This window comes from Poromitra crassiceps, assembly GCF_964638095.1.
Source record: "Poromitra crassiceps genome assembly, chromosome: 2".
In the NCBI taxonomy this organism is placed as follows: Eukaryota; Metazoa; Chordata; class Actinopteri; order Beryciformes; family Melamphaidae; genus Poromitra; species Poromitra crassiceps.
In genome coordinates this window covers 8,705,607-8,720,606 of record NC_139624.1, presented here as the reverse complement: position 1 = coordinate 8,720,606, position 15,000 = coordinate 8,705,607, and the positions used below count along the sequence as shown (strand labels likewise).

General features: G+C 48.8%; 1 protein-coding gene across 2 annotated transcripts in view; it reads left to right on the top strand.

Annotated features, from left to right (window-relative positions):
- Positions 1-15,000, top strand: part of LOC310791873 (disco-interacting protein 2 homolog C-like) — a gene marked incomplete at its 5' end in the record, with an annotated part of 181,374 nt that overhangs the window by 82,780 nt on the left and 83,594 nt on the right. For both annotated transcript variants that reach the window (XM_083653548.1, XM_083653547.1), the window contains 3 exons: positions 3,326-3,436; positions 4,604-4,727; positions 5,620-5,729. In XM_083653548.1, coding sequence (XP_083509674.1) covers positions 3,326-3,436; positions 4,604-4,727; positions 5,620-5,729 — 345 coding nt within the window. The remainder of the gene's footprint in view (positions 1-3,325; positions 3,437-4,603; positions 4,728-5,619; positions 5,730-15,000) is intronic.

The following is a 15,000-nucleotide window of genomic DNA, read 5'->3' as shown; positions in this document are numbered from 1 at the left end:
GAGGGGAGGGAGGGAGCGTGTGGGAGGGACAGCGGAGAGAGCGAAGGGGAAGGGGGGGTGGTGAGGGTGGAGGAGGTGGTTAAGAGGGAAGGGGAAGGGGGGGTGGTGAGGGTGGAGGAGGTGGTTAAGAGGGAAGGGGAAGGGGGAGTGGCGAGGGTGGAGGAGGTGGTTAAGAGGGAAGGAGAAGGGGGAGTGGCGAGGGTGGAGGAGGTGGTTAAGAGGGAAGGGGGAGTGGTGAGGGTGGAGGAGGTGGTTAAGAGGGAAGGGGAAGGGGGGGTGGTGAGGGTGGAGGAGGTGGTTAAGAGGGAAGGGGAAGGGGGGGTGGTGAGGGTGGAGGAGGTGGTTAAGAGGGAAGGGGAAGGGGGAGTGGTGAGGGTGGAGGAGGTGGTTAAGAGGGAAGGGGAAGGGGGGGTGGTGAGGGTGGAGGAGGTGGTTAAGAGGGAAGGGGAAGGGGGGTGGTGAGGGTGGAGGAGGTGGTTAAGAGGGAAGGGGAAGGGGGAGTGGTGAGGGTGGAGGAGGTGGTTAAGAGGGAAGGGGAAGGGGGGGTGGTGAGGGTGGAGGAGGTGGTTAAGAGGGAAGGGGAAGGGGGGGTGGTGAGGGTGGAGGAGGTGGTTAAGAGGGAAGGGGAAGGGGGGGTGGTGAGGGTGGAGGAGGTGGTTAAGAGGGAAGGGGAAGGGGGAGTGGTGAGGGTGGAGGAGGTGGTTAAGAGGGAAGGGGAAGGGGGAGTGGTGAGGGTGGAGGAGGTGGTTAAGAGGGAAGGGGAAGGGGGGGTGGTGAGGGTGGAGGAGGTGGTTAAGAGGGAAGGGGAAGGGGGGGTGGTGAGGGTGGAGGAGGTGGTTAAGAGGGAAGGGGAAGGGGGGGTGGTGAGGGTGGAGGAGGTGGTTAAGAGGGAAGGGGAAGGGGGGGTGGTGAGGGTGGAGGAGGTGGTTAAGAGGGAAGGGGAAGGGGGGGTGGTGAGGGTGGAGGAGGTGGTTAAGAGGGAAGGGGAAGGGGGGGTGGTGAGGGTGGAGGAGGTGGTTAAGAGGGAAGGGGAAGGGGGGGTGGTGAGGGTGGAGGAGGTGGTTAAGAGGGAAGGGGAAGGGGGGGTGGTGAGGGTGGAGGAGGTGGTTAAGAGGGAAGGGGAAGGGGGGGTGGTGAGGGTGGAGGAGGTGGTTAAGAGGGAAGGGGAAGGGGGGGTGGTGAGGGTGGAGGAGGTGGTTAAGAGGGAAGGGGAAGGGGGGGTGGTGAGGGTGGAGGAGGTGGTTAAGAGGGAAGGGGAAGGGGGGGTGGTGAGGGTGGAGGAGGTGGTTAAGAGGGAAGGGGAAGGGGGGGTGGTGAGGGTGGAGGAGGTGGTTAAGAGGGAAGGGGAAGGGGGAGTGGTGAGGGTGGAGGAGGTGGTTAAGAGGGAAGGGGAAGGGGGAGTGGTGAGGGTGGAGGAGGTGGTTAAGAGGGAAGGGGAAGGGGGGGTGGTGAGGGTGGAGGAGGTGGTTAAGAGCGAAGGGGAAGGGGGAGTGGTGAGGGTGGAGGAGGTGGTTAAGAGGGAAGGGGAAGGGGGGGTGGTGAGGGTGGAGGAGGTGGTTAAGAGCGAAGGGGAAGGGGGAGTGGTGAGGGTGGAGGAGGTGGTTAAGAGGGAAGGGGAAGGGGGGGTGGTGAGGGTGGAGGAGGTGGTTAAGAGGGAAGGGGAAGGGGGAGTGGTGAGGGTGGAGGAGGTGGTTAAGAGGGAAGGGGAAGGGGGGGTGGTGAGGGTGGAGGAGGTGGTTAAGAGGGAAGGGGGAGTGGTGAGGGTGGAGGAGGTGGTTAAGAGGGAAGGGGAAGGGGGGGTGGTGAGGGTGGAGGAGGTGGTTAAGAGGGAAGGGGGAGTGGTGAGGGTGGAGGAGGTGGTTAAGAGGGCAGGTTGTTGTAAGCTTAGAAGAACAGGTAGGTTTTTAGTCGGGATTTGACAGTGGAGAGTGAGGGACAGTCTGGGGGAGGGAGTTCCAAAGTCAGGGCGCTGCTCTGGAGAATGTGCAGTCTCCAAAGCTTTTGAGTTTGGATGGTGGGATGGTGAGGGAAACAGTGGAAGAGGATCGGAGGGTTCGGGAGGGGCGATGGGGGAGGAGGAGGTCAGTCAGATAAGGGGGGGGGGGGCAGGCTGTGGAGGGCTTTGAAGGTGAGGAGGAGTAATTTGAAGTTGATGCATTCTTTGATGGGGAGCCAGTGGAGAGAGTGGAGGACAGGGGTGATGTGATCGCGGGACCGGGTGTGAGTGAGCAGACGGGCTGCTGAGTTTTGAACCATCTGGAGTCTATGGAGGGAGCGGGGGGGGTGATGCCGGTGAGGAGGCCCAGGGACTACAGATGAAAATGAGCTTTTAGCTATATCTGGTACAATACATGTATTGTGCATTGTCCCTGTTAAATAAACAATACATAGATCAATTCCATTAATCGTTGGAGTTCTATTATAGTGGAAGCCACAACAGAATACATGTCAGCTTGCACAGAAAATATCAAGTGGCACCATACTTGAATGCATTTTTGTTTTTAAGTACAACTACATTACAATGTAGTTATTGCAGCTTCTTTATGCCAGGCCCGGGTCTACGGGGTGCAAGAGCACGCATTGAACCTGCAGTTTAATATTTTGCACCCTCAGTTGAAATTTGAATCTGTGGACAATATTGCTGTATTTCAGAGGCTGTAGCTCATTTGTAAAGCTAGAGTGAAGATCCTGGTATCATATGAAACTAGAAAACCTAAGGCATCCAGGGGGGGGGGGGAAATTATAAAAAAAAAAAAAAAACATGTGAATCTAGCTTGTCGGAAGGGGGCTAAATAACGCTCCAAATTTAGAATAAATTTCTGTAAGGGAAAAACTTTTATCACCATTTTCAAAAGGGTCCATAAAGAGACATCTCACCTCAAGGTATTTGAATGAGAACGGGCTATATCGGTACCTACATACAGTAGGCATTTCATTGTAGTGAGACCATTTTTCTAAACTTGGCCTCATCTGTTCATCAGGGACCATGCTCAGGACCCGTAACACCTACACTGTTTTTCATTGCTGTTGCCATCCCGCACTGTCGTTATTAGTGCACCCCCACTCAATTCAGATGCACCACAAATCATTGTGTTCTGGAACGAGGCCGGCTCAACCTGTGATTGCATTGCAGCATTCTAATGAGCAGAATCTGTACTCTGCCTTTTGAAACCTTCTTGCAAGTTGTCTTTGTCAAAATCATTTTCAGACATAAATAGTATAGATAGAAATCTTCTGAACCATAAGCTCCACCCAGCTGGAATAAAAGGGACGGTGTGGACAGAAGTAAGCGCTGCTGAATCTGCTGTCTCTGCTCCTCCTCCAGGTGGCGCTGGTGTTTCCTAACAATGACCCAGTGGCCTTCATGGTGGCTTTCTATGGCTGTCTGCTAGCCGAGGTGGTGCCTGTTCCCATAGAGGTGCCTCTGACCCGCAAGGTAAGAAATCCACAGGAGCCGAACAGTTCATTGAAGAAATAATATTGAAATCTCAAGATTATGAACTTCTGACATTTTTAATGCAGTTTGGGCCAAAATGGATTTCTGAGCAAGGTGTTTTAGAGCTGCAAGTCGTCTTTGGTCCATGAATCAAGTACAATATTAAAGAACATTTTTAATCACACTCAAACTCTAAATCTAAAGTAAATGAAAAAGAAACCCACTACGCATGTACATGAGATACAGGGATACAACAACTCTAAGTTTCTCCCTCACTGGTGCTTTAGCTCAGGTGGTTATAATTATGGCCTTTTCTAATTGATTCCTCAGAGCCAAGTAGGTCACAGCTTAACACAAGTTCTGTGCTTGTTTAGCTTGAAAAACCATCACCCTGTAGCAACGTGCTGACACCTGACGGTGCTGCACAGCAAATCAAGCGCACCGCGTCTCTGCGTCTCCTATCTTCCATCTCCTGAGTCCCTTTCTTTAGGTTTCAGATGAGAAACACTGTCCACCCCAACACATTCAGCAACTTCTTCTTCTAACTTTACACATGCCTTCAATCAATCACATAGACCAGTGGTTCCCACACTGTGGTACACGTATCCCTATGGGTACGTAGAGGTACTACAGGGGGTACTTGAGAGAATGGAAAAATATAAGAATAAATCATGAAAATAAATGAAACGTTAAAAATAAATCTGCTCAGGAGGCACTAAATGCAACTCTTTCACTCCATTTCTTATTTTGTAATTTATATTCTTCAAAAGGTGAGTTATCATTCATGCATTGCATCATATACTATAGTTTTCTCTTGCAGTTTTCTAAGCAAAACATAGTTGGATAAAGGGGGTATTTGGATTCAGAAATCCGGAAGAAGGGGTACTGAAGCCAACAACGTTTAGGACCCACTGACAGACTATGTGATGTAGAAAGTTACATTAGCATTATTTATACAAGAAGAAGAAGAAGAAGAAACATGTCTAGAATTGAGTCCAGTTATTATTCTTTTGTACATCAGCATTGACATTAATTTGTTGAAAGTAAATACTGAAACTAAACAGTTGCAGCATTTACTTTACTTTATTTGCGTTTGCCTGATGATAAACTGAACATGGATGTAACTGGCTGTTTTCCCCCCTCCCTCCACCCCATTTCCTCCAATAGGACGCCGGCAGCCAGCAGATAGGATTCCTATTGGGCAGCTGCGGCGTTACCGTGGCGCTGACCAGCGATGCTTGTCATAAGGGCTTGCCCAAGAGCACTACAGGGGAGATCCCACAGTTCAAAGGTCAGGGGAGAAATCATCAATCACACGTCAATAGTAAAGGCTTGCTGTGTTCTGTGTGGGGGAGGGGCCATGTTTGTATGAGACAACTGCTACTCAGTCAGTGGTGGAAGAGTACTGAAGAGAAAAACTAGATTGTTTTGACTGGAAACATTAGAAATGACAAAATACATTTACGTTGATCCCGTTTCTGATGCTGCTGATGGAGAGACACACAATCTGTTCTGTGATGGATAGGATTTAAAATGGACTGAAGGACAATAAAAAAACATACAAAAGTAAAATGACTGACTTGAAACATATTTAAGAAAGCTACAGTAACGTGAGCAAATGTAATGACTTACTTCTCCCCTTGTTGATACTGGTAGCAGAGAAAGAGAGATTTGAAGATTTGACACCTGTCTCTAACAAAACGATTGGAGAAATTCAATTAAATCAGATTTTGGGTTGCCATTGAACACGAGTGACCTGATCATCTTTGCTTACAAAATAGTTGTTTGGGAAGGCAGAATGATCTTCTTTGTGTGAAATATTGACCAGAATTCTAGGTATGAAGATAAATAATTATGTAGCACTTTGGAATGACACTTTTTTAAACTAGTTTTCCAATTTATTCTCTACTTTGTCACTTTTGATTATTTGTACGTGTAAATCAACTAAACCTGAACCCCTCTCTCTCTCTTTCTCTGTATGTCTGTCTGCCTCTCTGTCGCTCTCCCTCTCTCTCTCTCTCTCTCTCTCTCTCTCTCCCTCTGTATCTGTCTCTGTCTCTCTGTCTCTGTCTCTGTCTCTGTCTCTCTCTCTCTCTCTCTCTCTCCCTCTGTATCTCTCTCTGTCTCTCTCTCTGTATCTCTCTCTCTCTCTCTCTGTCTCTCTCTCTCTCCCTCTGTCTCAGGTTGGCCTAAGCTGCTGTGGTTTGTGGCAGAGTCTAAGCACCTTTCCAAGCCTCCCAGAGACTGGTTCCCTCACATCAAAGATGCAAACAACGACACTGCTTACATAGAGGTGGGCTGACACACACACACACACACACACACACACACACACACACACACACACACACACACACATACACACACACACACACACACACACACACACACACACACACACACACACACACACACACTTACTGCTTTTGCTTATGGCAGTCCGTCGATGTCGACGATGACGTTGCTCCAAATGAAATTTGTGAAGTTGGTTATTGTAATGTCTTTCGCCTGTGCATAGCCAGGTGGCTGCTCAGACCGATGCGTGATCCGCAGATTTTGTCACAGGAGGGGCAGGGGAAGGCAGCACACACACACACACACAACCTGTGCATGCAAATTGTAATATCTACTTGAGATTTTGCAATGAAACCAGCTTTATTTTCTGTAACGCAATAAAACATGTGAATTCTCTCATCTCTCTACATTAATTTCTCATCATGCGTCATCCAAAAAAAAGTAACCTAGTTTCTAATTAACCTTCCTTGCATGTTCTCTGTTCGGAGGGAGGGGAACTGGTTGGAATAGCGTGATCCTCCCACGTGCTATGTCCTACAGGTGAAGCTTCCCCTGTCAGGTGAAAAGAAGCGGCTGGCTAACTGCCCATGTCTCGGAGGAAGCATGGAGCCAGTTTCGGCTCTCCCCAGATTGGCAGAGAGTGGAGCAGCAACCAGGATACATAAATAAAAAATTAGCACTAACGGGGGATAAAAATAGGATAAAAATCAGGAAAAAATAAATTAAAATAAAATAAAATGAACCTTCCTCAGGGCTGCCGACACTCATGCATCGATCGCGAGACTCATTTAATTGTCACCTTTCACACCACAAGTCCATTTTCTCATGCAGTGAAAAACATATAGAGAAGTGATAATAACGTCGCATTAGGAAAAGACAGTGCCAGCACACAGACAGAGGACAGAGCAGCACAGCACAGCAGCACCGTGCAGCAGAGCCAGTTATTCAGAGCATCAGGGGGAAAGCCAGAAATATACACACCTCTATTTTATAGTCATTTATTCCCATGCAGGCTGCTCACAGTCATCGCAGTCAGCGGTTCTCCTTCTCCTCTGGTGCACACAGGCAGGAGAGTGAGCTTCTCCTCTGGTGCACACAGGCAGGAGAGTGAGCTTCTCCTCTGGTGCACACAGGCAGGAGAGAGAGAGTGAGCTTCTCCTCTGGTGCACACAGGCAGGAGAGTGAGCTTCTCCTCTGGTGCACACAGGCAGGAGAGTGAGCTTCTCCTCTGGTGCACACAGGCAGGAGAGTGAGCTTCTCCTCTGGTGCACACAGGCAGGAGAGTGAGCTTCTCCTCTGGTGCACACAGGCAGGAGAGTGAGCTTCTCCTCTGGTGCACACAGGCAGGAGAGTGAGCTTCTCCTCTGGTGCACACAGGCAGGAGAGTGAGCTTCTCCTCTGGTGCACACAGGCAGGAGAGTGAGCTTCTCCTCTGGTGCACACAGGCAGGAGAGTGAGCTTCTCCTCTGGTGCACACAGGCAGGAGAGTGAGCTTCTCATCTGGTGCACACAGGCAGGAGAGTGAGCTTCTCCTCTGGTGCACACAGGCAGGAGAGTGAGCTTCTCATCTGGTGCACACAGGCAGGAGAGTGAGCTTCTCCTCTGGTGCACACAGGCAGGAGAGTGAGCTTCTCATCTGGTGCACACAGGCAGGAGAGTGAGCTTCTCATCTGGTGCACACAGGCAGGAGAGTGAGCTTCTCCTCTGGTGCACACAGGCAGGAGAGTGAGCTTCTCCTCTGGTGCACACAGGCAGGAGAGTGAGCTTCTCCTCTGGTGCACACAGGCAGGAGAGAGAGCTTCTCCTCTGGTGCACACAGGCAGGAGAGTGAGCTTCTCCTCTGGTGCACACAGGCAGGAGAGTGAGCTTCTCCTCTGGTGCACACAGGCAGGAGAGTGAGCTTCTCCTCTGGTGCACACAGGCAGGAGAGTGAGCTTCTCATCTGGTGCACACAGGCAGGAGAGTGAGCTTCTCCTCTGGTGCACACAGGCAGGAGAGTGAGCTTCTCCTCTGGTGCACACAGGCAGGAGAGTGAGCTTCTCCTCTGGTGCACACAGGCAGGAGAGTGAGCTTCTCCTCTGGTGCACACAGGCAGGAGAGTGAGCTTCTCCTCTGGTGCACACAGGCAGGAGAGTGAGCTTCTCATCTGGTGCACACAGGCAGGAGAGAGAGCTTCTCATCTGGTGCACACAGGCAGGAGAGTGAGCTTCTCCTCTGGTGCACACAGGCAGGAGAGTGAGCTTCTCCTCTGGTGCACACAGGCAGGAGAGTGAGCTTCTCCTCTGGTGCACACAGGCAGGAGAGTGAGCTTCTCCTCTGGTGCACACAGGCAGGAGAGTGAGCTTCTCCTCTGGTGCACACAGGCAGGAGAGTGAGCTTCTCCTCTGGTGCACACAGGCAGGAGAGAGAGCTTCTCCTCTGGTGCACACAGGCAGGAGAGTGAGCTTCTCCTCTGGTGCACACAGGCAGGAGAGTGAGCTTCTCCTCTGGTGCACACAGGCAGGAGAGTGAGCTTCTCCTCTGGTGCACACAGGCAGGAGAGTGAGCTTCTCATCTGGTGCACACAGGCAGGAGAGTGAGCTTCTCCTCTGGTGCACACAGGCAGGAGAGTGAGCTTCTCCTCTGGTGCACACAGGCAGGAGAGTGAGCTTCTCCTCTGGTGCACACAGGCAGGAGAGTGAGCTTCTCCTCTGGTGCACACAGGCAGGAGAGTGAGCTTCTCCTCTGGTGCACACAGGCAGGAGAGTGAGCTTCTCCTCTGGTGCACACAGGCAGGAGAGTGAGCTTCTCATCTGGTGCACACAGGCAGGAGAGTGAGCTTCTCCTCTGGTGCACACAGGCAGGAGAGTGAGCTTCTCCTCTGGTGCACACAGGCAGGAGAGTGAGCTTCTCCTCTGGTGCACACAGGCAGGAGAGTGAGCTTCTCCTCTGGTGCACACAGGCAGGAGAGTGAGCTTCTCCTCTGGTGCACACAGGCAGGAGAGTGAGCTTCTCCTCTGGTGCACACAGGCAGGAGAGTGAGCTTCTCCTCTGGTGCACACAGGCAGGAGAGTGAGCTTCTCCTCTGGTGCACACAGGCAGGAGAGTGAGCTTCTCATCTGGTGCACACAGGCAGGAGAGTGAGCTTCTCCTCTGGTGCACACAGGCAGGAGAGTGAGCTTCTCATCTGGTGCACACAGGCAGGAGAGTGAGCTTCTCCTCTGGTGCACACAGGCAGGAGAGTGAGCTTCTCCTCTGGTGCACACAGGCAGGAGAGTGAGCTTCTCCTCTGGTGCACACAGGCAGGAGAGTGAGCTTCTCCTCTGGTGCACACAGGCAGGAGAGTGAGCTTCTCCTCTGGTGCACACAGGCAGGAGAGTGAGCTTCTCCTCTGGTGCACACAGGCAGGAGAGTGAGCTTCTCCTCTGGTGCACACAGGCAGGAGAGTGAGCTTCTCCTCTGGTGCACACAGGCAGGAGAGTGAGCTTCTCATCTGGTGCACACAGGCAGGAGAGTGAGCTTCTCCTCTGGTGCACACAGGCAGGAGAGTGAGCTTCTCATCTGGTGCACACAGGCAGGAGAGTGAGCTTCTCCTCTGGTGCACACAGGCAGGAGAGTGAGCTTCTCCTCTGGTGCACACAGGCAGGAGAGTGAGCTTCTCCTCTGGTGCACACAGGCAGGAGAGTGAGCTTCTCATCTGGTGCACACAGGCAGGAGAGTGAGCTTCTCCTCTGGTGCACACAGGCAGGAGAGTGAGCTTCTCATCTGGTGCACACAGGCAGGAGAGTGAGCTTCTCCTCTGGTGCACACAGGCAGGAGAGTGAGCTTCTCCTCTGGTGCACACAGGCAGGAGAGTGAGCTTCTCCTCTGGTGCACACAGGCAGGAGAGTGAGCTTCTCCTCTGGTGCACACAGGCAGGAGAGTGAGCTTCTCCTCTGGTGCACACAGGCAGGAGAGTGAGCTTCTCCTCTGGTGCACACAGGCAGGAGAGTGAGCTTCTCCTCTGGTGCACACAGGCAGGAGAGTGAGCTTCTCCTCTGGTGCACACAGGCAGGAGAGTGAGCTTCTCCTCTGGTGCACACAGGCAGGAGAGTGAGCTTCTCCTCTGGTGCACACAGGCAGGAGAGTGAGCTTCTCATCTGGTGCACACAGGCAGGAGAGTGAGCTTCTCCTCTGGTGCACACAGGCAGGAGAGTGAGCTTCTCCTCTGGTGCACACAGGCAGGAGAGTGAGAGTGAGCTTCTCCTCTGGTGCACACAGGCAGGAGAGTGAGAGTGAGCTTCTCCTCTGGTGCACACAGGCAGGAGAGAGAGAGTGAGCTTCTCCTCTGGTGCACACAGGCAGGAGAGTGAGAGTGAGCTTCTCCTCTGGTGCACACAGGCAGGAGAGATAGAGTGAGCTTCTCCTCTGGTGCACACAGGCAGGAGAGTGAGCTTCTCCTCTGGTGCACACAGGCAGGAGAGTGAGAGTGAGCTTCTCCTCTGGTGCACACAGGCAGGAGAGTGAGAGTGAGCTTCTCCTCTGGTGCACACAGGCAGGAGAGAGAGAGTGAGCTTCTCCTCTGGTGCACACAGGCAGGAGAGTGAGAGTGAGCTTCTCCTCTGGTGCACACAGGCAGGAGAGATAGAGTGAGCTTCTCCTCTGGTGCACACAGGCAGGAGAGTGAGCTTCTCCTCTGGTGCACACAGGCAGGAGAGTGAGCTTCTCCTCTGGTGCACACAGGCAGGAGAGTGAGCTTCTCCTCTGGTGCACACAGGCAGGAGAGTGAGAGTGAGCTTCTCCTCTGGTGCACACAGGCAGGAGAGTGAGAGTGAGTTTCTCCTCTGGTGCACACAGGCAGGAGAGAGAGAGTGAGCTTCTCCTCTGGTGCACACAGGCAGGAGAGTGAGAGTGAGCTTCTCCTCTGGTGCACACAGACAGGAGAGTGAGCTTCTCCTCTGGTGCACACAGGCAGGAGAGTGAGCTTCTCCTCTGGTGCACACAGGCAGGAGAGTGAGAGTGAGCTTCTCCTCTGGTGCACACAGGCAGGAGAGTGAGCTTCTCCTCTGGTGCACACAGGCAGGAGAGTGAGCTTCTCCTCTGGTGCACACAGGCAGGAGAGTGAGAGTGAGCTTCTCCTCTGGTGCACACAGGCAGGAGAGTGAGAGTGAGCTTCTCCTCTGGTGCACACAGGCAGGAGAGTGAGAGTGAGCTTCTCCTCTGGTGCACACAGGCAGGAGAGTGAGAGTGAGTTTCTCCTCTGGTGCACACAGGCAGGAGAGTGAGCTTATCCTCTGGTGCACACAGGCAGGAGAGTGAGCTTCTCCTCTGGTGCACACAGGCAGGAGAGTGAGCTTCTCCTCTGGTGCACACAGGCAGGAGAGTGAGCTTCTCCTCTGGTGCACACAGGCAGGAAAGTGAGACTGAGCTCTGAAACTTCCTCGCGGCTCGCCATTCCCAATAGAGTGCCAAAGTCATGCCCTCTTCCGGGTTCTGCATGCGTAGTAAGGGATTAAAGAAATATGATTGTTATTATTATTACAAATGTTTTTATTTTTATTTGTTTTATTATTATTATTATTATTATTATTATTATTATTATTATTATTATTATTATTAGGGGTGCAGCGATCATGTTTTTTTGCCACCGATCGCCTATGAGAAATATCTGCCCGACCGATCACCGATTATTATTATAATTTTTTTCAGCTATAGCAGTCTATTATAGAACAGTTTCTATTTTACATAATATGCTTACATTTCATGCATCAAATTGAAAGTGCGGCACATTTTATTTTATTTTCTACATCAATATTTTATATTGTGTGTAGGCTAAAGGAAACCACCAACATGATTATATTTTTTGTGAGATAATTGGAGCACAACACCGTTGAGGTTAGAAGCGGCTAGAAGAAATGTTCTTTATAGTTCAGTCCAGTTCAATCACTTCAGTTTATAAAGGAGCAAAAATATTCCACTTTGGAATTTACCATGTTACCAGTTCAATGCAGTTCAGTTCACTCAGCAAAAATACTCTCATTCCCTGTTATAAAAAAAAACAACCCACTCAAACCCAAGGAAACTATTTTATAGATATAAAGCTAAAGCTAACCGAAGCTAACCCAAAGCTTTGTCAAGTGGTCACCCGTCTTTTTGCCAACGCACGGCTGGTGACAGCTGTAGTCAGTGCAGGTTAGTTACTGTAATTAGTTGGCTAGTTGATACAAGATTAGAACAGCTGTTGTCAAGTCACTGGACTGGAGACGTTTGGCTGTCGGCTCCTCAATGCATTTCCTTGCGATGACGAGAGGATGAGAGATGTTTTGCCCGGTTTAACGTTAACGTAGGACACACGCAAATATGGATCAAACTCGGACTTAACACAGTGCAAATGCCTCGGTAGGCTGACGTAGTGGAGGACTGGAGGTAACTTCTCCCTGCTCTTTACTCACCCCGGCTGATTTGTGTGCCCCATAAAGACGCCAGGGGCATGTTGACAGAGTCTGGTGCAGACGTGTGTGTGGAAGGGAATATTGGAGTATTTTGATTTAGCACATATTTAAAAACATAATAATAATCGGTGTACATGATGGACACCATGAAATACAATTTAGATCAAAGACAACATGCAAGGGGATTCCAAAAAGCCCTCAAGGGGCTTGACAAGAGGAATACCCTAAAATAGCCATAAATTATTTAGAGGCATGTAGAAAAATACATAATTCAAGAACACACACACACTCAATCACCCCCCCCCCCCCCCCCCCCCCACACACACACACACACACACACACACACACACACACACACACACACACACACACACACACACACACACACACGACCATGGATGTCACGATACAGAGATAAAAGACAAACACAAAAGGAAAGTGTCATAAAAAAAGCTATATAATACTGAATAAAGAAACAAAAGGAGAACACAGAAAAGCAAAGGTCAAATTATTGTTGGGCTATTTATATAGCAAAATATGTTTTATAGATGTTTTAAATGACTGAGGAGAAAGTTCAACAAGGAGGGGAGGGAGTGAATTCCATATCTTGGAACCTCTATAGCAGGGCTCTTCAATTGAGCGCCCCCTGTGTGGCCCGTGTGGATTTTCTTTTTCTTTTTTTTTACAGTGCACCTGAACGCAACATACAAGATACCCGCTGAATAAGTGTCCAAATGTTCATGTCATTCTGGCCAATACTTCACTTCTGTTATAACATTTCAGTCTGGAATATGGAATCTCATGTGTAAGAAATGACTGTTCTACATTGAAGTAAACATTTAAATAATTAACTCGTTGGTTTTGGTTGCTTTGGTTTTATTTAGCTTCAAGAGTGCATTTTTGTTCTTGTGTGACCCTCAACACAGGCTTTGAGAATCCCGGGCCACTTACTGATACTTATGCTTAAATTAACCCACTCATATTCTGGTTTATTTCAAGAAAAAACATTTTGACTAGTGGAAATTCTAATTGGCTGGTAACTTTGAAATAGCAGCCATATTGGCAGGTGGTGAAAAAAGTGAATTTCAAGCCCTGCAGGGAGAGCAGGTGGTGACATAGGAGTGAGTGAGGAAAGGATCAAATATTGGTGGTTAAGACTGAATAATGACATCACAACTGTTCATTTAAAATGAGTTATTCCTCTAAACCTGCCTTCAAATGCTCCACATTTGAGGTGATCTTACATTGAGATAAAGTGGTAGTGATTGACACATTTGAGGTGATCTTACATTGAGATAAAGTGGTGGTGATTGACACATTTGAGGTGATCTTACATTGAGATAAAGTGGTGGTGATTGACACATTTGAGGTGATCTTACATTGAGATAAAGTGGTGGTGATTGACACATTTGAGGTGATCTTACATTGAGATAAAGTGGTAGTGATTGACACATTTGAGGTGATCTTACATTGAGATAAAGTGGTAGTGATTGACACATTTGAGGTGATCTTACATTGAGATAAAGTGGTGGTGATTGACACATTTGAGGTGATCTTACATTGAGATAAAGTGGTAGTGATTGACACATTTGAGGTGATCTTACATTGAGATAAAGTGGTGGTGATTGACACATTTGAGGTGATCTTACATTGAGATAAAGTGGTGGTGATTGACACATTTGAGGTGATCTTACATTGAGATAAAGTGGTGGTGATTGACACATTTGAGGTGATCTTACATTGAGATAAAGTGGTAGTGATTGACACATTTGAGGTGATCTTACATTGAGATAAAGTGGTAGTGATTGACACATTTGAGGTGATCTTACATTGAGATAAAGTGGTGGTGATTGACACATTTGAGGTGATCTTACATTGAGATAAAGTGGTAGTGATTGACACATTTGAGGTGATCTTACATTGAGATAAAGTGGTAGTGATTGACACATTTGAGGTGATCTTACATTGAGATAAAGTGGTGGTGATTGACACATTTGAGGTGATCTTACATTGAGATAAAGTGGTAGTGATTGACACATTTGAGGTGATCTTACATTGAGATAAAGTGGTGGTGATTGACACATTTGAGGTGATCTTACATTGAGATAAAGTGGTGGTGATTGACACAAATGAGGTGATCTTACATTGAGATAAAGTGGTAGTGATTGACACATTTGAGGTGATCTTACATTGAGATAAAGTGGTGGTGATTGACACATTTGAGGTGATCTTACATTGAGATAAAGTGGTGGTGATTGACACATTTGAGGTGATCTTACATTGAGATAAAGTGGTGGTGATTGACACAAATGAGGTGATCTTACATTGAGATAAAGTGGTAGTGATTGACACATTTGAGGTGATCTTACATTGAGATAAAGTGGTGGTGATTGACACATTTGAGGTGATCTTACATTGAGATAAAGTGGTAGTGATTGACACAAATGAGGTGATCTTACATTGAGATAAAGTGGTAGTGATTGACACATTTGAGGTGATCTTACATTGAGATAAAGTGGTGGTGATTGACACATTTGAGGTGATCTTACATTGAGATAAAGTGGTGGTGATTGACACATTTGAGGTGATCTTACATTGAGATAAAGTGGTGGTGATTGACACATTTGAGGTGATCTTACATTGAGATAAAGTGGTAGTGATTGACACATTTGAGGTGATCTTACATTGAGATAAAGTGGTGGTGATTGACACAAATGAGGTGATCTTACATTGAGATAAAGTGGTAGTGATTGACACATTTGAGGTGATCTTACATTGAGATAAAGTGGTGGTGATTGACACAAATGAGGTGATCTTACATTGAGATAAAGTGGTAGTGATTGACACATTTGAGGTGAT